This window comes from Hypomesus transpacificus, chromosome 20 (assembly GCF_021917145.1).
Source record: "Hypomesus transpacificus isolate Combined female chromosome 20, fHypTra1, whole genome shotgun sequence".
In the NCBI taxonomy this organism is placed as follows: Eukaryota; Metazoa; Chordata; class Actinopteri; order Osmeriformes; family Osmeridae; genus Hypomesus; species Hypomesus transpacificus.
Window position 1 is genome coordinate 1158710 of NC_061079.1, and position 18614 is coordinate 1177323.

General features: G+C 48.7%; 1 protein-coding gene across 1 annotated transcript in view; it reads left to right on the forward strand.

Moving 5' to 3' along the window:
• Positions 1–4232: 4232 nt before the first annotated feature.
• Positions 4233–18614, forward strand: part of cadm1a (cell adhesion molecule 1a) — a 37893-nt gene continuing 23511 nt past the window's right edge. The window contains exons 1-3 of the mRNA XM_047043320.1: positions 4233–4417; positions 7480–7576; positions 9898–10070. Of these exons, the coding sequence (XP_046899276.1) occupies positions 4291–4417; positions 7480–7576; positions 9898–10070 (397 nt within the window). The 5' untranslated portion in view covers positions 4233–4290. The remainder of the gene's footprint in view (positions 4418–7479; positions 7577–9897; positions 10071–18614) is intronic.

Sequence of the window (18614 nt, forward strand, 5' to 3'; positions counted from 1 at the left end):
TGCAGCTGATGCATGCTCAGCAGCATGGCGAGCTTAGGTCAGGAACGGTTCTGTTGTTTTTCAGGAAGTGTGGGTGATGAATAGTTCATGTTTTTTCAGAAGCACTGTAAGAAGCTAGGATACGAGTCTTGTCGACCACTGGGACATAGCTTTAGTTGGTGTGGAGACAGATTGGGTTTGGAATTTAACCTCAGAAAGAGTTTTTGTGGATGTATCTATACATGTACGGAATCCCCTTGTGCTCACTCACGTATAAAAACACACGTAACCCACACCTGATTTATTGAGCTTTAGAAGCGATGTCCTCTCAGTTTCTCACTTCATAAGTTGGTGTTTTATTTCTGGTTGAAAGCAGTATTGAATCTTGAATCATGTTCAACGTCCATGTAGAGTCTTTCAATTGCCATACTAATGTAATGAATGGCATTGGTGAGCTGTAGCTTGACTGACAGAACGTGGAGGCGTTCGAACTGAGAGAGGAACTGAGGAAACGAGAGGACAAGTTCCAACCTCTTCTACTAGAACAGTCTTGGAAACTCGCTGGTGCCAAATAAAAGCTGCTTCTGGGTTCTTGCCTCTCAGATCTACTTCTAATTAGATGTCCTCATCATTTCACCTGGCTTCCTTTAGGAAAAATCAGGCTTTGAAAATACCCTTTAAAGGTTTACACCCGATCTGGGCACAGATATACACCCAGTCAGAGTCACACTCATCATTCCATCTCTTCTCTCTGAGTTTGCGGCTCTCTCTCTCCTCTCTCGCTCTCTGTATCTGAGCTCCTTCTCATGCTATCTCTATCTCTCCCTCTCTCTATGGTCTCTCTCTCTCCTCTCTCGCTCTCTGTATCTGAGTTCCTTCTCATGCTATCTCTATCTCTCCTTCTCTCTATGGTCTCTCTCTCTCGCCTTCATATTACTAGTCCGGTCCTCTGCTTAATATTTCATCCTCTGATATAATATTTCCTGCCGTTAAAGCTAGGAATGAAATGGTAAAGGCTGAAAGGCCGGCGTGTGCGTGAGTGCTGGTGAATCCCCTCTCCTCCTGTGAGCTGAGACACACAGACAGCAGGGTGATTGGCTCATATGACCGGCAAGGGCAAGAACTGTCATTAGCCCAAAGTCTCGAAAGAAAACTCTGGGGTGATTTCAATTATCCTGCCCTGCAGCAGAGCCTGACGGCATGGGATGACGAATTAAAATAAAGAACTTTTCTTTTGTTTTACAGGCAGGCAGGATGGCAGTCAAAGGGATAATGTCTGAGACTGAAGCCTTGTGTCCACTCTTGATCTCGTTCACTGAGAGCAAAAGGAGAGCAAGAGGGGAGAGAATGACAATTAAGGGTTTGAAATCGAGAGTGGAGAGGAGGCGGAGGGGAGGAGGAGAAAGGGAAGAGAGGTGGGAATGAGAGAGAGAGAGGTGGGAATGAGAGAGAGAGGTGGGAATGAGAGAGAGAGGAGGAGGAGAGAGAGGGGAAGGGGGAGAGATGAGAGAGGAGAGATAGGAGAGGTGAGGATGAGAGAGAGAAGAGATAGGAGAGAGAGAGAGGTGGGGAGGAGAGGGGTGGGGAGGAGAGAGAGAGACAGAGAGTAAATGGTTGAGGACAGGGGAGGAGGACTAAGTGCTGCCATCGACAGCTTCTTATAGTTTCTTTTGAACTTGAAATTTGGAGTCACATTTGGACTACGAGAGAGGCAATTAACTTGTCGTTAACGTAATTACAGTAGACTGGAATAGTTACCACTCCAAAACGACTACATTATACTGAGCTACATTTAAATGGCCGACTTAATCTGAAGAAGAATGTCATGGTTGGAAAAATCCTAATATCATTTGTACAGTATATGGGTTTGCATAGACTTTCTCCAGAAAGTAAGATAGTGGAGTAAAACTGAGTTGTTTCACCTTCTGATCAGGTGTACATCACCTGGAGAAAGAGTCAGAAATCCATTAACACTTGAGCATCACATTAACCACACAGCTAGTTTGGAAGATACTAAATTATGTTTTAATTTTTTTTTTCCCAGTTTAGTTCACATCATTGTGAGTTATTCTCCACAGACTTCAAGTAGTGAAGTGGTTGTCTCACCACGCTAGTCTTAGTTTGAACAACGGACAGCTGTCAAAGTTGTGTGCAGGGAAATCCTTGTTAGAGGGTTTGTAGAGGTTTGGTGGTCGTAGGAATCTTCTTTATTTTGTGTGTTTTTTTTTCCCACAAACTCCCGTCAGGTTTTTAAAATATGTTATTTTGCATATGTCAAATAAGAATTCATACCATCTCTTTAGTTTTCCTTCTCTGAACCTTTTATTTGCATTTTCCACAGATGTTTCCTTTTACAGATGATGAAAAATCCCTTTCCTGTGCTTGGCTCTCAGCTTGTCAAACAGACACACACCTGTTTATCACAAAAGCCACATCTCAACATCTTACTGGGCGACAGCTGTCACCACGCTGGTGATCTCTCTCTCTGTGTCTCTCTCTCTGTGTGTCTCTCTCTCTCTCTCTCTCTCTGTGTCTCTCTCTCTCTGTGTCTCTCTCTCTCTCTCTGTGTGTCTCTCTCTCTCTCTCTCTCTCTCTCTGTGTCTCTCTCTCTGTGTGTCTCTCTCTCTCTCTCTCTCTCTCTGTGTCTCTCTCTCTCTCTCTCTCTCTCTCTCTCTCTCTCTCTCTCTCTCTCTGTCTCTCTCTCTCTGTCTCTCTCTCTCTCTCTCTCTCTCTCTCTCTCTCTCTGTGTCTCTCTGTCTCTCTCTCTCTCTGTCTCCCTGTCACCACGCTGGCAGAGTTGAAGTGTGAGAAGCACCAGGGTTAGGCGCGCGGGGGGAGGGGGGGGGGGGGTTAGACACCTGAGGAACTCCAGTTAGCTCACTGCTGGGAGAGTGATGGGAGCTTCCATCATCTCATCTCACCCAGCCTTTCAGCAGTCCTAAGAGCACACCCCTGCTGCTCTGTGTGGGCCACCTCTCTCTCTGCTCTCTCTCTGCTCTCTCTCTCTCTGTGTCTTTCTCTCTCTGTCTCTCTCTCTGTCTCTCTCTGCTCTCTCTCTCTCTCTGTCTCTCTCTCTCTCTCCCTGTCTTTCTCTCTCTCTCTCTCTGTCTTTCTCTCTCTGTCTCTCTCTCTGTCTTTCTCTCTCTGCTTGCTCTCTCTCTCTGTCTTTCTCTCTCTGTCACTCTCTCTGTCTGTCTCTCTCTGTCTGTCTTTCTTTCTCTCTCTGTCTCTCTCTCTGCTCTCTCTCTCTCTCTGTCTTTCTATCTCTCTGCTCGCTATCTTTCTGTCTCTTTCTGTCTTTCTCTCTCTCTGCTCTCTTTCTCTCTCTGTCTTTCTCTCTCTCTGCTCTCTCTCTCTCTGTCTCTCTCTCTCTCCCTCTCTCTCTGTTTCTCCTTCCCTTCTTTCCCTTTCTTTCTCATCCCCCTCTCCCTCCGCCCACCTCACATCGATGGAGCACCCTTCGTCTCCGTCCAGTTCTGTTCTATTTGCTTTTATTGACATGAAATGCCATGTTGCTAAAATATTGTTATTAAATGGAACAATAAGGAGAGACGAAAAAAAAAGAAATCAATAACAACACCCTCTCCCTCCCTCCCCACTACAAATGTACCTCCGCCCCCTTCATTTGTGTGAGTGTGGTGAAGAATAACCACCTTCATTATGCCACAGCCCGCGGTCTGGGTTGGGTTTTGGGATCGTAAGTCATCATTGGGGAAAAAGGTTGTTAGTGTTCCTCTCGTCTGGCCTTGCCGATACTAGGTGAGCCAGGGAACCCACAACCAGGGATGGGCGCCGCCCAGGAAGCGCAAACAAACCGCCCCCTCGTGTCTCGGCCAATCAGTGAGTCGCAAGGAGCGAAGCCCACCGCGGCAGACGTTTATGGCCTTTTTTTAGCCGACTCACCTTCGATGACCATTTGTAGGGCGCCGCGTTGGAACACCATGCTAGGTCACCTCGGAAACGCCTTCTTCAGAGACACGCGGCTGCGTTCAAATGCGTTTACTCTCTAATCACGGTAATTCCTTGGTAACAACGCTGCGCCAATATGTTTCTGTGTGTTCCTTTCTTTCTCACGATTTAAACGGAGCGTTATCCAACCTTTTGCACGTGGGCGCAAAATATTGAACCACGGAGAAAAGGCAATCTCTGAAGGATGTTTGTTGAAGAACAGTTGATTGCTTCGAGTCCTTCAGAGAGACATGTCTCAGAGCCGTTTTCTTCCTGCGTATGTGGAGACTTCTGGTCTGAAAAGCTGAATGTTTGCAATTGTCTCCCACAGGCAAGTCCACAGTAGAGAACGCTTTCTATAAGATGTTCACCGTGACGAGCAGACTGACCTTCGCCGTGTCCAGGGAGGATGATGGGGTTCCGGTGGTGTGTATCGTGGATCATCCGGCCGTGAAAGATTTCCAGGCCCAGAAGTACCTGGAGGTGCAGTGTAAGTACCGTCGTCTCATGAAGAGAAAACACTTTCAAAACAAATTCATTAGCTTGAAAAGAAAGCAATTTCTGTTCCTGGAGGATATTTCCCCCATTCACTTAGAAGAACCTGTACTGGTTTTAGCTAAATTCGTAGAGGTTCGAACATCTTAATACAGACATAACTTTAGACATCTTAGTAGATCCAAGCTGACTCTTTCTAGACTCTATGCCTCGGGTAAAACAACAGTGATCCCGTTGTGGCTTGCTGCCCAGGTGAAGGATCGATGTTTGATAGCTGAGCGCATGGGCTGGTGTAAGAGACTTCCCTGCGCAACAGAAAACATTGCGGGGATATTAAAGAAGCCAGTAATATTGATGGGGCAAGCAAGGCAAGCAGTTCCACCTCAGCGCTCTGCTGGTTCTCCCTCAGGGGCACGAGTTCAGCTGCCCCGAGGCCTGATGAACAGTCCCTGGTCGGAAGGCTGGCGAGACTTGGCAAGATAATAAAGCTAATAATTCTGTTATCATAACGGTAATGGCTGTCTCTCGTACCAAATGCCTTTCCCTCCCTCCCATACGAGGAGAGGAGGGGCTTTGAATTGTCGGAAGCCGTTGCTTTCATCAAAAGCCACACACACACTAAAGCACAACATGTACAAAACACTCACAACATGCAACACACACACGCTAACCACCGTTGTCCTTGACACCGTGGATGAGAAGACCGGAGAAGAGCACCACTGATGTTGTGGAGCTCTGCAGTTGAAGCCAAGCCCAACAGCCGGGCAAAACTGTTTGTGCCTGTCCGACTGCGACGAGGTTAAGCTGTAGGGTTGAAAAAGCTTTGATGAATCTTGTGTTTAGTATTGTTCCAGTTTTGTAGCTTAAGCATCGACGTTGGCTCTGTCGGGGGAGAGAGCTACCTAACGTAGTTCTTCTGATGTGCTAGTTTTTGGAACAGTTCCCGTATTTGCATCATCATGCATCATCAGGTGTTCCGTACTACCGAAGGGGAGAGATTAATATCTCTCAAAGGAGCTCTAAAGGACACTAAAGGACAAGTCTTTTAATCTGGCGCGCCAGTGAATTTAGCAAGGTCAGGCTAGTTAATCATGTTATTGAACACCCTGTTCCAGGACCAATACCAAGGCTATCTTGACTACCGTAGCCGTTGCTGCCTAGGCTCAATGCTGCGAACATTCTGTACAGGAGCAATAAAAGCAGTAGTGAGTATCATAATGTTGATAACTATCGTATTAGCATAACACGCGGTGCTACATAATGGGTGGTACATTTCCCTTTGGTCCCTATCAACCCAACCTCTGTTGCCCAGGCCTTTACTGTTATTTTCCTTAATGAAAGGAAAATAACCCGGAGCTCACTCTTTACTCTCTCTCTCTCTCTCTCTCTCGTCCTCCTTCTTCCACCTCTGTTCTCTCCGTCCCCGTGCTCTCATTAGCAGGGTCTACAACACAGAGGTTCCTCTTTCTTGTGCGTGCGGCGGATCCTCCGTGTGTGAGCCGGGGCAGACGAGGAGAGCACGGGGGGGCCTTATTAGTGTTTACTCGCTAGACGGAACCGTCAAAGGCAAAGACCCGAAAATGATTTACGGTCTTTTATGCTTGGACGTTTCCCTAACCGACCTGAACGCCTTCATGGCTGCCTTACATAAAGCGTCTTACAGACGGATCCACATCAAGACGAGGCTTGTTAGCCAGCAAAGTTTGTTTTTCTTATATTTCCTTGAACTTATATGCATAAATGCAACAAGGATTGCTGTTTATTTTATTTATTTCATTCTGGAAATGTGTTAATTTAGCTCAGGTAACCTGCGAAAGAATCCCTTTAACAGTGTCATCTTAAAACAACGAAAATAACGTCAAATAAACATTTCTCTAGAGCCCCCTTTAACATTCCCACCACCGTGAGACCGGTCTGTCAAATCATGCTGAAGTTCTAAGAAAATAAACCTGGCCACAAACCACACCACAATCCCTCTGACAAAGACAAGATGTCACAAGCATGCTCATTTCACGCCGAATGTTGTAAACGTCTGTGAGAAATCCACTCACCGGCTTGGCTGGTGTAGCGTTTCCTTCAGGGCCTGGCAGAGAGGAGTGCTGTTCTCCCAGGCTGTCCATCACGCCAGGACACCGCCAGCGCTTCAGCCTGTCTGCTCTGTCCAGACTTCCTGTGGTGTCCGGTCATTTTAATGGATGAGCCAAAGGTTGATGCTGACATACTGTAAAGGTCAGGGCTGGTGCTTGACCAGAGCGATGGATTCTTGACAAACTCCCTGCTCCTGTTGGGAATGTGGCTAACTGGATGAAGGGATTGTAGCGTGATCCACTTCTAGCGAGCGCTGGATCGCTGTGGGTGAAGCGAACAGCTCTGGCTGCATTTTCTTTTGTATGTTTCGACAGTTAAAATTTCATTTGAACCTTTTTGTGTGCGTAAAATGATTGCTGACTTGGTAATTTAACCTAAGTTTGTAAACTATCTAACTACTGACTTCCAGTCAACTGTGCAAACGTTAAGCCGAAGTGTGTTATAAGTTTTATGGGAAGTGATTTTGAAGCTCACCCAAGCTGTAGGTAAGAAATTACCCCTCACATGAATCTTCTACTCCGATTGACCTTCCGACTGTTCTCATATTTATTTAACTTACAACTTCAATCCTCCAAATGCTGCATAGCTAAGGAGCACCTCTGTGATTAATGTAGTATCAGAAGATTTTGGACTAGTTTTGAGGTTGTAGACAAGGTCCTCGATGAAATTTATGATATATTTATTTTCTTGTGGTATCAGAAGTTCAACTTGATTTAAAAGTCTGTCAATACCACCCAGGGGGGGTGAATTCAAAACCAGGTTGGGACTTAAATAACCACATAGAAACACTCTTATTTTTGTGTTAATTTAACTTAACTAAAGAGCACAAGAATACTGCCTTGAGCCAAAACAGTTTTGATTGTAGTTTGAGTTTGTGTGTGTGGGCAAACATCAATTATTTGTTGTTTTGTCGTAAACAACCTTATATCAGAAGTTGGATTGATTCCCAGTCCTTCTCTATCTCCACAGACAAGCCGGAGGTGAAGATTGTGGTGGAGTTTCCAACAGGACTCACCAGGGAAGGAGAGAATCTGGAGTTGACATGCCAGGCCAAAGGAAAACCACAGTAAGACTCTCTCACACACACACTCTCCCACACCACACACACGCACGACACTCTCACACACAACACAGACATGCACACACACCACACTAACATTCACACACAACACACACACTCTCACACACACAACACACACATACTTTCCACTTTTGAGACACCTGTTTTAGGCAATTATCCACCCACCGTAGAAAGTAAAACCAGGAACCCCAGTCCCTCACGTGTGCACATGCACACGCAGTCACAGGTCCACTCATGTGTGTGTGTGTGTGTGTGTGTGGGTGACTATTTATAACTACAGTTCCTTTTTACATTTATTTTTCATCCTGCGACCGAAGGGGGAACTTGTCTTGGCACGTTTCTGCAGCGTGTCATTAGCATGTTCAGAGTGCAGCTCGGTGATGCTATGGAATGCTGATGCTGTGGCGTGAAACCTCACTAAGTAGGAAGATCAGGCCTGGATCTTTAGATAGGGACGACCGTGATGGTGGTTAGGACTTTACCAGTGAACAAAATCCCTGTGATTTTACTTTCAAGCGTCTTCTCTTCATAAGGCATGTTTTATTTGAACAAAAACTTAAAACCTTTCCCCACTGATAGACCCTAGCGCCTTGCAGAAGTATTCACACGCTTTTAAATCATTCACTTAGTAGTTAGGAGCGGAAATGGATTCAGATGAATTCTTGTGGAGACGCGTTGAAATGCAAAGTAATGATTGACTGGAGGAGAGACAGACAGCTAAGAAAGATCTAAGAGTCGGCTCACTCTGAAGGGGCACACTCTGATTTCATTGTAGATGTAGTTATGGATTTTAATACTTGACAATGTGAATGGGATATTTATGCACTACCCTACCCCTTTTCTTGAAATTATTATAATAGTATTATACCATTATTATAATTTTTTGTTAAAAAGAATCTTCCAAATGGAGCATTGTGAGTAGACGGGTAGGACAAATCTATTTAACACATGACCGTAAGGTTGAAAAAGGTGAACTGTTTGAAAGAGAAGTACTTTTTGAAAAGCACTGTATTCAATTGCCATTCTCCAACAGCACCTTCAAAAACCGCCCCCCCCCCGAACCCTCACACACACACACATTCCTTCTCGCCACAAACTACACACACACCAGCTTGCCAAGCACCCTCACGTGTTCACACACACATCAACCCTTCACAGATCCCTCTCACACAACCCTCCTTTCTCCCTTTCCTCCTGTTTCTACACTCAGTAGGGAGACAAGCTTTCACCCTTATTCATTTAATAAAGATGAAAATACAATCAATACAGTGAGCAGAGAATTGGAAGTCATTTTCATTAGAGCTTGTGTGAGTTCTGTAGTCATTACTGGCAGACAGTGAGGCACTGGTGCAGTGTGTGGACATTTGTATTCCATCCACTCCTCCCTCCTCTCCCCTTCTTCTCCTCTCTCCCCCTTATCTCTCTCTCCCTTTCTCTTCCCCCCCCCCCCCCTCTCGCACTCACTCACTCACCTCCCCCTTATCTCCCTGTCTCTCTGTCTCTTTGTGTTTCTCTCTCTCTCTCCCTCTCGTGTGCTTTCCCCTCATCTCATCTTCAAGTAACCATTTTTTTTCTGGGTCATTTCTCTCCCTCCATCTTGGGAGCGTGCTCGTGTGTGCTTAACCTCAGATCGGACTCAGATGTTTGTCCCTGTGTGGGCCTCTCCAACCTCCCCGTTGGTTTTGTTATTTTGTTTGTCTTTTTTTCCACCCCTCCACAAAGGCGGAAGATCAACTGTTACCCAGCTCAAACTGCTCTTTTGTTTTTTAAGGCTTCATCGCTTTTCCCCCCCGACCCTCTGTTTCATTCCCTTCCCCCCGCGTGGCTACAGCCCTCTTTCCCCCAAGTCTTTTCAAACGGAGGGGAAACACGTTAAAGCACCAGCACACAAACCCAACAAGGGAAGCTCTGCCGTTGGCCCGGGGGAAACGGCGTCGGCGCTAGCGCGGCCATTGAAAGCCAGGCGAGCAGAACCGAGTTAAGAGGCGCTTTGTTTTGGTTTATTTTCTTTTTTCCCTCCACTTCCTCTCAGTGGCTCCTTAAGAGCTCACGCTCGCAGACACGGGATCTACGGGGAAGGACGAGACAAAGGCTGTTAGAGAAGGAAAGGTCAGAGGGCCAGCGGCAGTGAAAAGAAGCACGCACACACACACACAGATACTCACACACACACAGATACACGTACAGATACGCCAAGGTTTGGTTTCCATCCCTGAGCATCATTTCAGAAGCACAGAGAGACAGAACGTGGCAGAGAGCGTTGGGCTCCACGTGTGACCCCCCTGTCCTCCCGTCCTCTCCCCCAGACCCCAGAAGGTGACCTGGGTCAAGGTGGAGGATGACGTGCCCACCCACGCCGTCATCACGGGAACAGACCTGTTCATTGAAAACCTCAACAAGTCCTACAACGGCACCTATCGCTGTGTGGCGTCCAACTCTGTGGGAGAGTCCTACGACGACTACGTCCTCTATGTCTACGGTACGTACCTGCTGTACACCTCTCTCTCTGTCCCCCTCTCTCTCCCCCTCTCTCTCTCCCCCCCCCCCCCCCTCTCTCTCTCTCTCTCTCCCCCTCTCGCTTTCTGTCTCTCTCTCCCCCTCTCTCTCTCCCCCCCTCCCTCTCCCCCTTTCTCTTTCTCTCTCTCTCTCTCTCTCTCTCTCTCTCTCTGTCCCCCTCTCTCTCCCCCCCTTCTCTCTCTCTCTCCCCCTCTCTCTCTCTATTCCTCTTGCTCTCCCTCTCTCTCTCTCCCTCTCCCTCTCCTTCCCCCTCTCCCTCTCTCCCCCCCTTCTCTCTCTCTCTCCCCCTCTCTCTCTCTATTCCTCTTGCTCTCCCTCTCTCTCTCTCCCTCTCCCTCTCTTCCCCCCTCTCTCTCTCTCCCCCTCTTTCCCTCCCTGTTTCCCCTTTTTCGGGGGTCTCCCCCCCACCTCTTTTCTATCTCCCTTTTAATGGATTTGCCTTTTTGCTTCCAGTGCCTATTCTCCCTCTCTCTCTCTCTAGTTCTCTCTCTAGTTCTCTCTCTAGTTCTCTCTCTCTCTCTCTCTAGTTCTCTCTCTAGTTCTCTCTCTAGTTCTCTCTCTCTCTCTCTCTAGTTCTCTCTCTAGTTCTCTCTCTAGTTCTCTCTCTCTCTCTCTCTAGTTCTCTCTCTAGTTCTCTCTCTAGTTCTCTCTCTCTCTCTCTCTAGTTCTCTCTCTAGTTCTCTCTCTAGTTCTCTCTCTCTCTCTCTCTAGTTCTCTCTCTAGTTCTCTCTCTAGTTCTCTCTCTCTCTCTCTCTCTCTCTCTAGTTCTCTCTCTAGTTCTCTCTCTAGTTCTCTCTCTCTCTCTCTCTAGTTCTCTCTCTAGTTCTCTCTCTAGTTCTCTCTCTCTCTCTCTCTAGTTCTCTCTCTAGTTCTCTCTCTAGTTCTCTCTCTCTCTCTCTCTCTCTCTAGTTCTCTCTCTAGTTCTCTCTCTAGTTCTCTCTCTCTCTCTCTCTAGTTCTCTCTCTCTCTCTCTCTAGTTCTCTCTCTAGTTCTCTCTCTAGTTCTCTCTCTAGTTCTCTCTCTCTCTCTCTCTAGTTCTCTCCCCACTAATCCCCTTCCCCCCCAGGGTTATCTGGACATGGTTCGATACCATTGATTTCAATGACATTTCCTCCCCTGCAGGGCATTACTGTTTAATCTAGACATTTTCCTCTCCGGAATTATCCTCGCTCATATCGCTTACTGAGCCTAAGCTTGTAGGAGAATTATTTGTTGCCATATTCAGAGGGGCCTTAATGTACTGAGAGGGGCTCTTTCATATGAAAATAAGGACTGTAAGCCTTGTGGTCGCCGACGTTGCTTTGTGGATGTTATTTATCAGCGGAGGGTGAAACGCTGGTGCTCATGTCAGCCCAATGAACGGCAGGTTAAAGGAGTGACAATGTGTTTTTGCGAGGGCGTAGATTCTTGTTTTTCTTCAAACACTTTCCAATGACATCAAAATAAAACAACTTATAATTTCTTGGGATGATCTTAAGTTTGAACTAAGAGATGGCAGGTGTTGAGGGCTTTGGTTACACAGAATTCAAATGAACAAATTGACAAAAGCCACAGTTTACTCTGTAGAGGCGTTCTATTGAATGCTTCAATATCAGCCTCTTCTTCTACCTCTCCCTCCTCTCCCTCCTTCTCCTCTTCTCCCTCCTCCTCCTTCTCCCTCCCCCCTCCTCCTCCTCCTCCTTTCCCTCCCCGTCCTCCTCCTCCTCCTTTCCCTCCCCCTCCTTCTCCTCTTCTCCCTCCTCCTCCTTCTCCCTCCCCCTCCTCCTCCTCCTCCTCCTCCCCCTCCTCCTCCTCCTCCTCCTTTCCCTCCCCCTCCCCCTCCCCCTCCTCCTCCCCCTCCTCCTCCTCCTCCTCCTCCTCCTCCTCCTCCTCCTCCTCCTCCTCCTCCCCCTCCTCCTCCTCCTCCTCCTCCTCCTCCTCCTCCTCCTCCTTTCCCTCCCCCTCCTCCTCCTCCTCCCCCTCCTCCCCCTCCTCCTCCTCCTCCTCCCCCTCCTTCTCCTCCTCCTCCTCCTCCTCCTCCTCCTCCTCCTCCTCCTTCCTTTCTTCTACACACAGCGTGACAGATGTGTTATGTTCAGCACGTGAGCACAGTTCCCTCCAGTACTCCCCCCATGTCTTTGAAGGCTCCCCTACGCTCTCTGTTGTAACTGTAATCCAGCAGCAAATCATGTCCCACATTAGACTTGCTAATGCCGCCGTCGAGTCTGGACAGCAGGCCAGAGCGGCCCACGCCTAATCTAGTGTCTTTTACCTCTGGGACACACACACACACAGAGAGGCACACACTGACGAAGAAACACACACTTTACCTAAGCATGAGCTTTTAGCAGACCCCCCCCCCCCCCCCTCCTATTCCCTACACACACACACACACACACACACACACACACACACACAGGCTTTCAGCTCCGAAGACAGGCAGTGGTGACATCTACGTGTTCTGCACTGTTATAATTATTCTCCTTCAAATTAACGCTCTGACATCTTATTACAAACGCAGAAGCTTTGACATATCCGGGAACATCCGTTAGAGCTACACACCATCTCACACACACTCACACATTCATAAATAGTGCCTGTGTCATTCTTAAAATGTGTGCCACTTTCTCGTACAAAGGTACTGCAGATGAAATGACAAGAACTGTCAAGTGACAAAAGTTACAGCTTCAAATGGGATTTTTAGCTTTCCAACCTAACTCGTATATTTCGATGTACTACAGCATCTGCTCGTAATATTGCTCCTGTGTACTCGGAGATCATGTAATAAAAGCAGACTCCTGGATCGTCCCTGTAAACGGTGTTCACTCGGAGTGTTATCTTTGCTGATGGGGGAACCTCACTGCGAAGGTACAGTGGTTAAACCAGGAGGAAATTACAATAGAAAATCCATTTAGGTTATTATCATTTGACCAAGCAGACCAGCAGCTCAGATATCCTCCAGGTTGGAGGAGTCTTAAAGAAAAAGAAAACCCACGTACTCCAGATTTCATTCTCCTCTCCTCCTCCTCCATCATTTATATTGAGCCCACCCACAATTTCCCATCTAAACCCATTACGGGCCAACATATAGTACCTCGGGGCTGTGCCTGAACAAAAGAGTCCTGAGGACCCCCCTCGGTGGACAGCAGAACAGCTGTAGAAGGCAGGTTCCATGCCTCCTAATACGTTTGTTTCCTGAGTATTGTGAGGCTAAGTGATGGAGGGAGCAGCCAGGCCGGCTGACACTAACCTGGTTAAGAGAGGACGGATGGGGTTCGCCTCTCCCCGCTCTCCCCGCTCTCCCAGCCAGGATGAGGAAACGTCAGGGCCTTCCAACCCTGCAGTCGTAGGAGATTTACCACACAGTGCTTTAACCCGTTTACAACCCGGCTGCTAACCTAATAACGGAGGCCTCCCTCACTCCTTCACCGGTCTCTGCGCTTATTGCGGCGCGCTTGTTTGGGCTGGCCTGTCGCGGCAGCTTCTCCCGCCGCTCAGTAACACACCTCCTCCACGCTCCACGCCGTGTCTTTAAGGAGGCAGACTTGATATCTTGTCCCGTCTGTTCCCTCTGCATGCCTTGTTGATTCCACCAGAAGACGGGCCTCATCGGCGTGACGACACGGTCGACGTGACGACACAGCGGTGTAGGGGGGGGGGGGGGGGGGTGTTACCTCTGTGCGATGATTGGATGCCCGCGTAGCTTCGACGACCCGGAAATGAAAACACAGCGTACACACACACTGGTTGAATGAAGCGTTCGCTCTGAGAAGTGAGGTGTGTGTGGGGGCTGTGTTTGTCCCTTAGACATATGTTTACTATCCGGGCGGTGTGGTGTCCTGTTGCAGCCTGAAGCGCCCCCCCTCCCCTCCTCCCATCACGGAGGGACAGGAGCTCTCCACAGTAGCTCCAGGAAACCTGTCCTAGATCTGCAGCCACAGCTGGTTAGACATCCCTGCACCATGCTTGTGAAAATGACAAACACACAGGAACAGGAACAGGGTTTGGGGTACTGCTGAGAACTCACACACAGGAACAGGAGCAGGGTTTGGGGTACTGCTGAGAACACACACACAGGAACAGGAGCAGGGTTTGGGGTACTGCTGAGAACACACACAGGAACAGGAGCAGGGTTTGGGGTACTGCTGAGAACACACACACAGGAACAGGAGCAGGGTTTGGGGTACTGCTGAGAACACACAGGTGGTGGTGTGGTGGAGCCTCTCTCTCTGTTGATGGTTAAATAACGAGGTCGTCGTGAGCGAGCAGCGAGGGCTGGACTAAGGAGCTGCAAGTGGCCCCTGTTCCCACAGTCCTCCAGCCCTGTCTGTCCTGTCTGTCTGTCCTGCCTGTCTGTCTGTCTGTCCTGTCTGCCTGTCCTGCCTGTCTGTCTGTCTGTCTGTCTGTCTGTCTGTCTGTCCTGCCTGTCTGTCTGTCTGTCTGTCTGTCTGTCTGTCCTGTCTGCCTGTCTGTTTGTTTGTCTGTCTGTCTGTCTGTCTGTCTGTCTGTCTGTCTGTCTGTCTGTCTGTCTGTCTGCCTGTCCTGTCTGCCTGTCTGTCTGTCTGTCTGTCCTGCTTGTCTGTCTGTCCTGTCTGCCTGTCTGTCTGTCTGTTTGTTTGTCTGTCTGCCTGTCTGCCTGCCCTGTCTGTCCTGCCTGTCTGTCTGCCTGCCCTGTCTGTCCTGTCTGTCTGCCCTGCCTGTCTGGCTGTCCTGTCTGTCTGTCAACATTTGTAGCAATTTTTGTTTCCGACGGCGTCCTTGTCTGCGTGCGGGGGACGTGTCGCGGTCAGCAGGTGCTTTGTGTTGGCGACCGGCGGTCGTCATTAGCGTTGCCGTAGAGATCTCTGTTGCTTTACCCCCACCTTCCCTCCCCCCTCTCCTCTGTCTAATTGGGAAACGAGAGCACATCAGTCTGGCTTGTGGCGCCGTGCAGCTGGCAGATTTGAGGGAGGGGGGGGGGTTTTGAACCACAGTAAATGGCAGGCGTCGTCCCATCGCTGGGCCTGCAACAGGAGGGGGAGCGAAGACGCCCCCCCCCCCCCCCGCCATGTTGTTCATTAGCTTTAATTGGAGTCGACCCCCCCTACCCCTCTTTTTGGCAGTGGGGAGATGTGTACTTTAGTTTTTTTATCATGGCAAATCTGAGTCCACCATCACGGCCTCTGCTTCTCTCTCTGGAATTATTCTTGCAAGCACAAGGAAGGAAGGATTGTCTGATAAACAGGCTTACCTTTGTTTCTGTCTCCGGGCTTGTATTGACGTTCCGCCTGTCGCTGTCGGCTTGCGTGTTTGAACGATGTGTGTGTTTTCATATACCCAACCCCTCCAATTAGATCCAGCCCCTGAGCTGTCGCTTAGGAAGTCTGGCGTTCAGATCCACGCTTGTTTGGATTCTACGTCGAGCACAAGAAGTCCAGAGAAATCAAACGTTATATTACGACGATCATAGGGATTCAATTTAACCGATCACATTTAACACCTCATCCCTTCTGCTTGCACACACACACACACAGGCATGGAACACCTACGTGCAGACAGTGGTGTGTGTGTGTGTGGGTGTACTTGGTAAAACAGGGCCCACCACACACAGAGGCCCAAGAAAATGAGAAGGAGAGACGCGGAAGGGAGACAAACTCACGTTTGAAAGTCAATAACCTCCAGCGAGCTCAGACGCAGCGAGGAAGCGCCCTGCCTTCCTGCTTTTTCAGACGAACGTCTGTAAACTCCCGGCTCGTTGGGTGGTAGATTGAGGAACCCAAACCATGGATGGAACTTTCTATCACTGCCAAGTTTTTAATGAGCTATTGACACCGATGATCCCAAACATCTGCTGGGTCCTCACAGTTTATTACGGGATAAAACCAATTAAGTAGCGAAGGGTTCGTCTGCTCTCCAACATGTGTGAAACTCATCACAGCTAGCTGGCCAACTCCCTGCCAGCTCCCTCCAGCTCCCTCCCTCCAGCTCCCTCCCTCCAGCTCTCTCCCTCCCTCCAGCTCCCTCCCTCCAGCTCCCTCCCTCCCTCCAGCTCCCTCCCTCCCTCCAGCTCCCTCCCTCCCTCCAGCTCCCTCCCTCCAGCTCCCTCCCTCCCTCCAGCTCCCTCCCTCCAGCTCCCTCCCTCCCTCCCTCCAGCTCCCTCCAGCTCTCTCCCTCCCTCCAGCTCCCTCCCTCCAGCTCCCTCCCTCCCTCCAGCTCCCTCCAGCTCTCTCCCTCCCTCCAGCTCCCTCCCTCCAGCTCCCTCCCTCCCTCCAGCTCCCTCCCTCCAGCTCCCTCCCTCCCTCCAGCTCCGTCCCTCCCTCCCTCTCTCCAGCTTCCTCCCTCCCTCCAACTCTCTCCCTCCTTCCCCAGCCTCTCACGCTAGCTTTACTCCCCAACTTCTGAGTTTACAAGACTAGATTATGTTCTCGGTCGAGAGCGAAACATTTATATCTTCCATCCGAGAGCGTTTGAATACAGATTTGAACCACAAGGCTGTCCTCTGAGTGTCTGTCTGTCTCTCAGCTCTGTGGTTTCTGAGTTACATAGCACACTTTCTATTCAACGAGGTGTTCAAATGTGAAAATGAGAAGGGGGGGATCCTCAATTAGGAGCGTGGTATTCGTGTCTGGAATATAGAGTGGCCCCTTAACATCTAAACTTCCAATTACAGCCACAACAAAACATTTTGAAAGGACATCTTGCAAGACTTGGTTAGACCATTGCCAGACTTTCAAAAGTTTTCAAACCAAACAGACTGACCCGTGGATTGGAACCAGTGTTCCTCCTCTTAGTACCCTTCACCCCTGGCGAAGGTAATCAACGTTCGCGAAAACCCCAGCAGTGAGAGCTTGTACCCTGTCGACACACGGCGTGTAAATCACCCAGACTTTAGGACAGGTAACAACTTAGCTGTGACAACCTACCATCCATAAAGCTGCTTTATGGACACGCCAAACATACAAATCCTCTCCCATCGCCCGCCGTCCTGTCCTGTCCTCCAGCACCCCCCTTGAGGAGACAGACGGGGCTGAATACCCCCTCTCCTCTGCAGGGGGGGCTTGACCAGCGGACTGGGAAGGCCCATGGAAACATCACAACACAGCCAAAGGCTTTTGTGTTTAGAAACGAGGGGCCCTTGAATATGTGATTCATATGCCAAGATAACTTTAGTTGGATCCGGATCTTTCCTCTTCACCCAGGATTCAGGCTCTGCTGACACACTAGTAACACGTCGTACTTGGGAGAAAAAAAGCTTGCTACAAATGTTGATTTTTATCGCTGCCAGTGGCAACCCTCCTACCCAACAAGCCGCACAATATCTCATCACCAGTCTGTAAAGAAATATCTCTGGCTTCCCAGTACTGATGTACTGTGATATAAAAACACTGGTAGACATTGTTTTCTCTGACCACAGGTACAGTATTAGCATCCTAGTGTGGTTTTGACAGGAATATGTCGACAGCTCTGGTTACTATCTGCATTGTCCTCTCTCTTTGTCTCTCCCTCCTCTATCTCTCTTTTTCTCTTTCTCTCCCTCTCCTCCTCCCTCCCTTTCACTCCTCTCTCCTTATCCCCCTCACAAGCTCTCTTTTACACACACACACACACACACACACACACACACACACACATCACTCTCTCCCTGCTCTCAGTTCTCACTCCACTGTTTGGTGACATCTCCTGGGCAACAGGAACAGCAGGGCTATTTTCCGATTGTCAGTTGCTTCCCTCCAGGTTGTTATCAATGAGGCCCACAATGCTGAAGGAGAAAATGTCACTTTTGAAATCCCCACAGTGATGGGGGGGGGGGGTAAAAACCCACTAATGAAGTGAAAAGGAAAATGCAGTGGAGGGTGAAAAATCGCCTCTAGCTTAACAACACACACCACATCCCCTCCTTCAACACCTTGCATCGTGAAGTGTGTTTGTGTTTGTTTATGTTTGGGCCCCTCAGACAGGAAATGGACAACGCATTTTTTCATCACCTGTCATGGCATTGTTTTGTTTATCAATTTTTGTTTTTGTTTGGATTCGTGATGGGCCGTTAATGATATCTTGGTAACAATGCGTTAGTAAGGGAGATCACATTCCACACACCTACACACACACACACACACACACTCTCACACACACTCTCACACACACACACACACTTACACGCACACACACCTACACACACACACACACTCTCACACACACACACACACTCTCACACACACACACAAGCATAAACAGCCAGCCTTCTAGTAATCAGCCGTTACACAGACGTTAAACATGACACTGCACAAACACGCATGTATATGTGCTGAGGCTTCGTAATGCAGAACACACTTATTAGCACACTTATTGACACTTATTAGCACATATTAGAGAAATGGCAAAGAATGCAAAGCTACGTTGGACTCATCTGAGCCAAACATGAGCAGAGCGTTTGATACCAGAGATCCCACGGCTCATCACAGTCTCAGAAGTTGTTGTGTTGTTGTTCTTTATGATTTCCATGCTGTGTACTCATCATCATGCCTGTCTGCCATGTCACTTGTTTTTC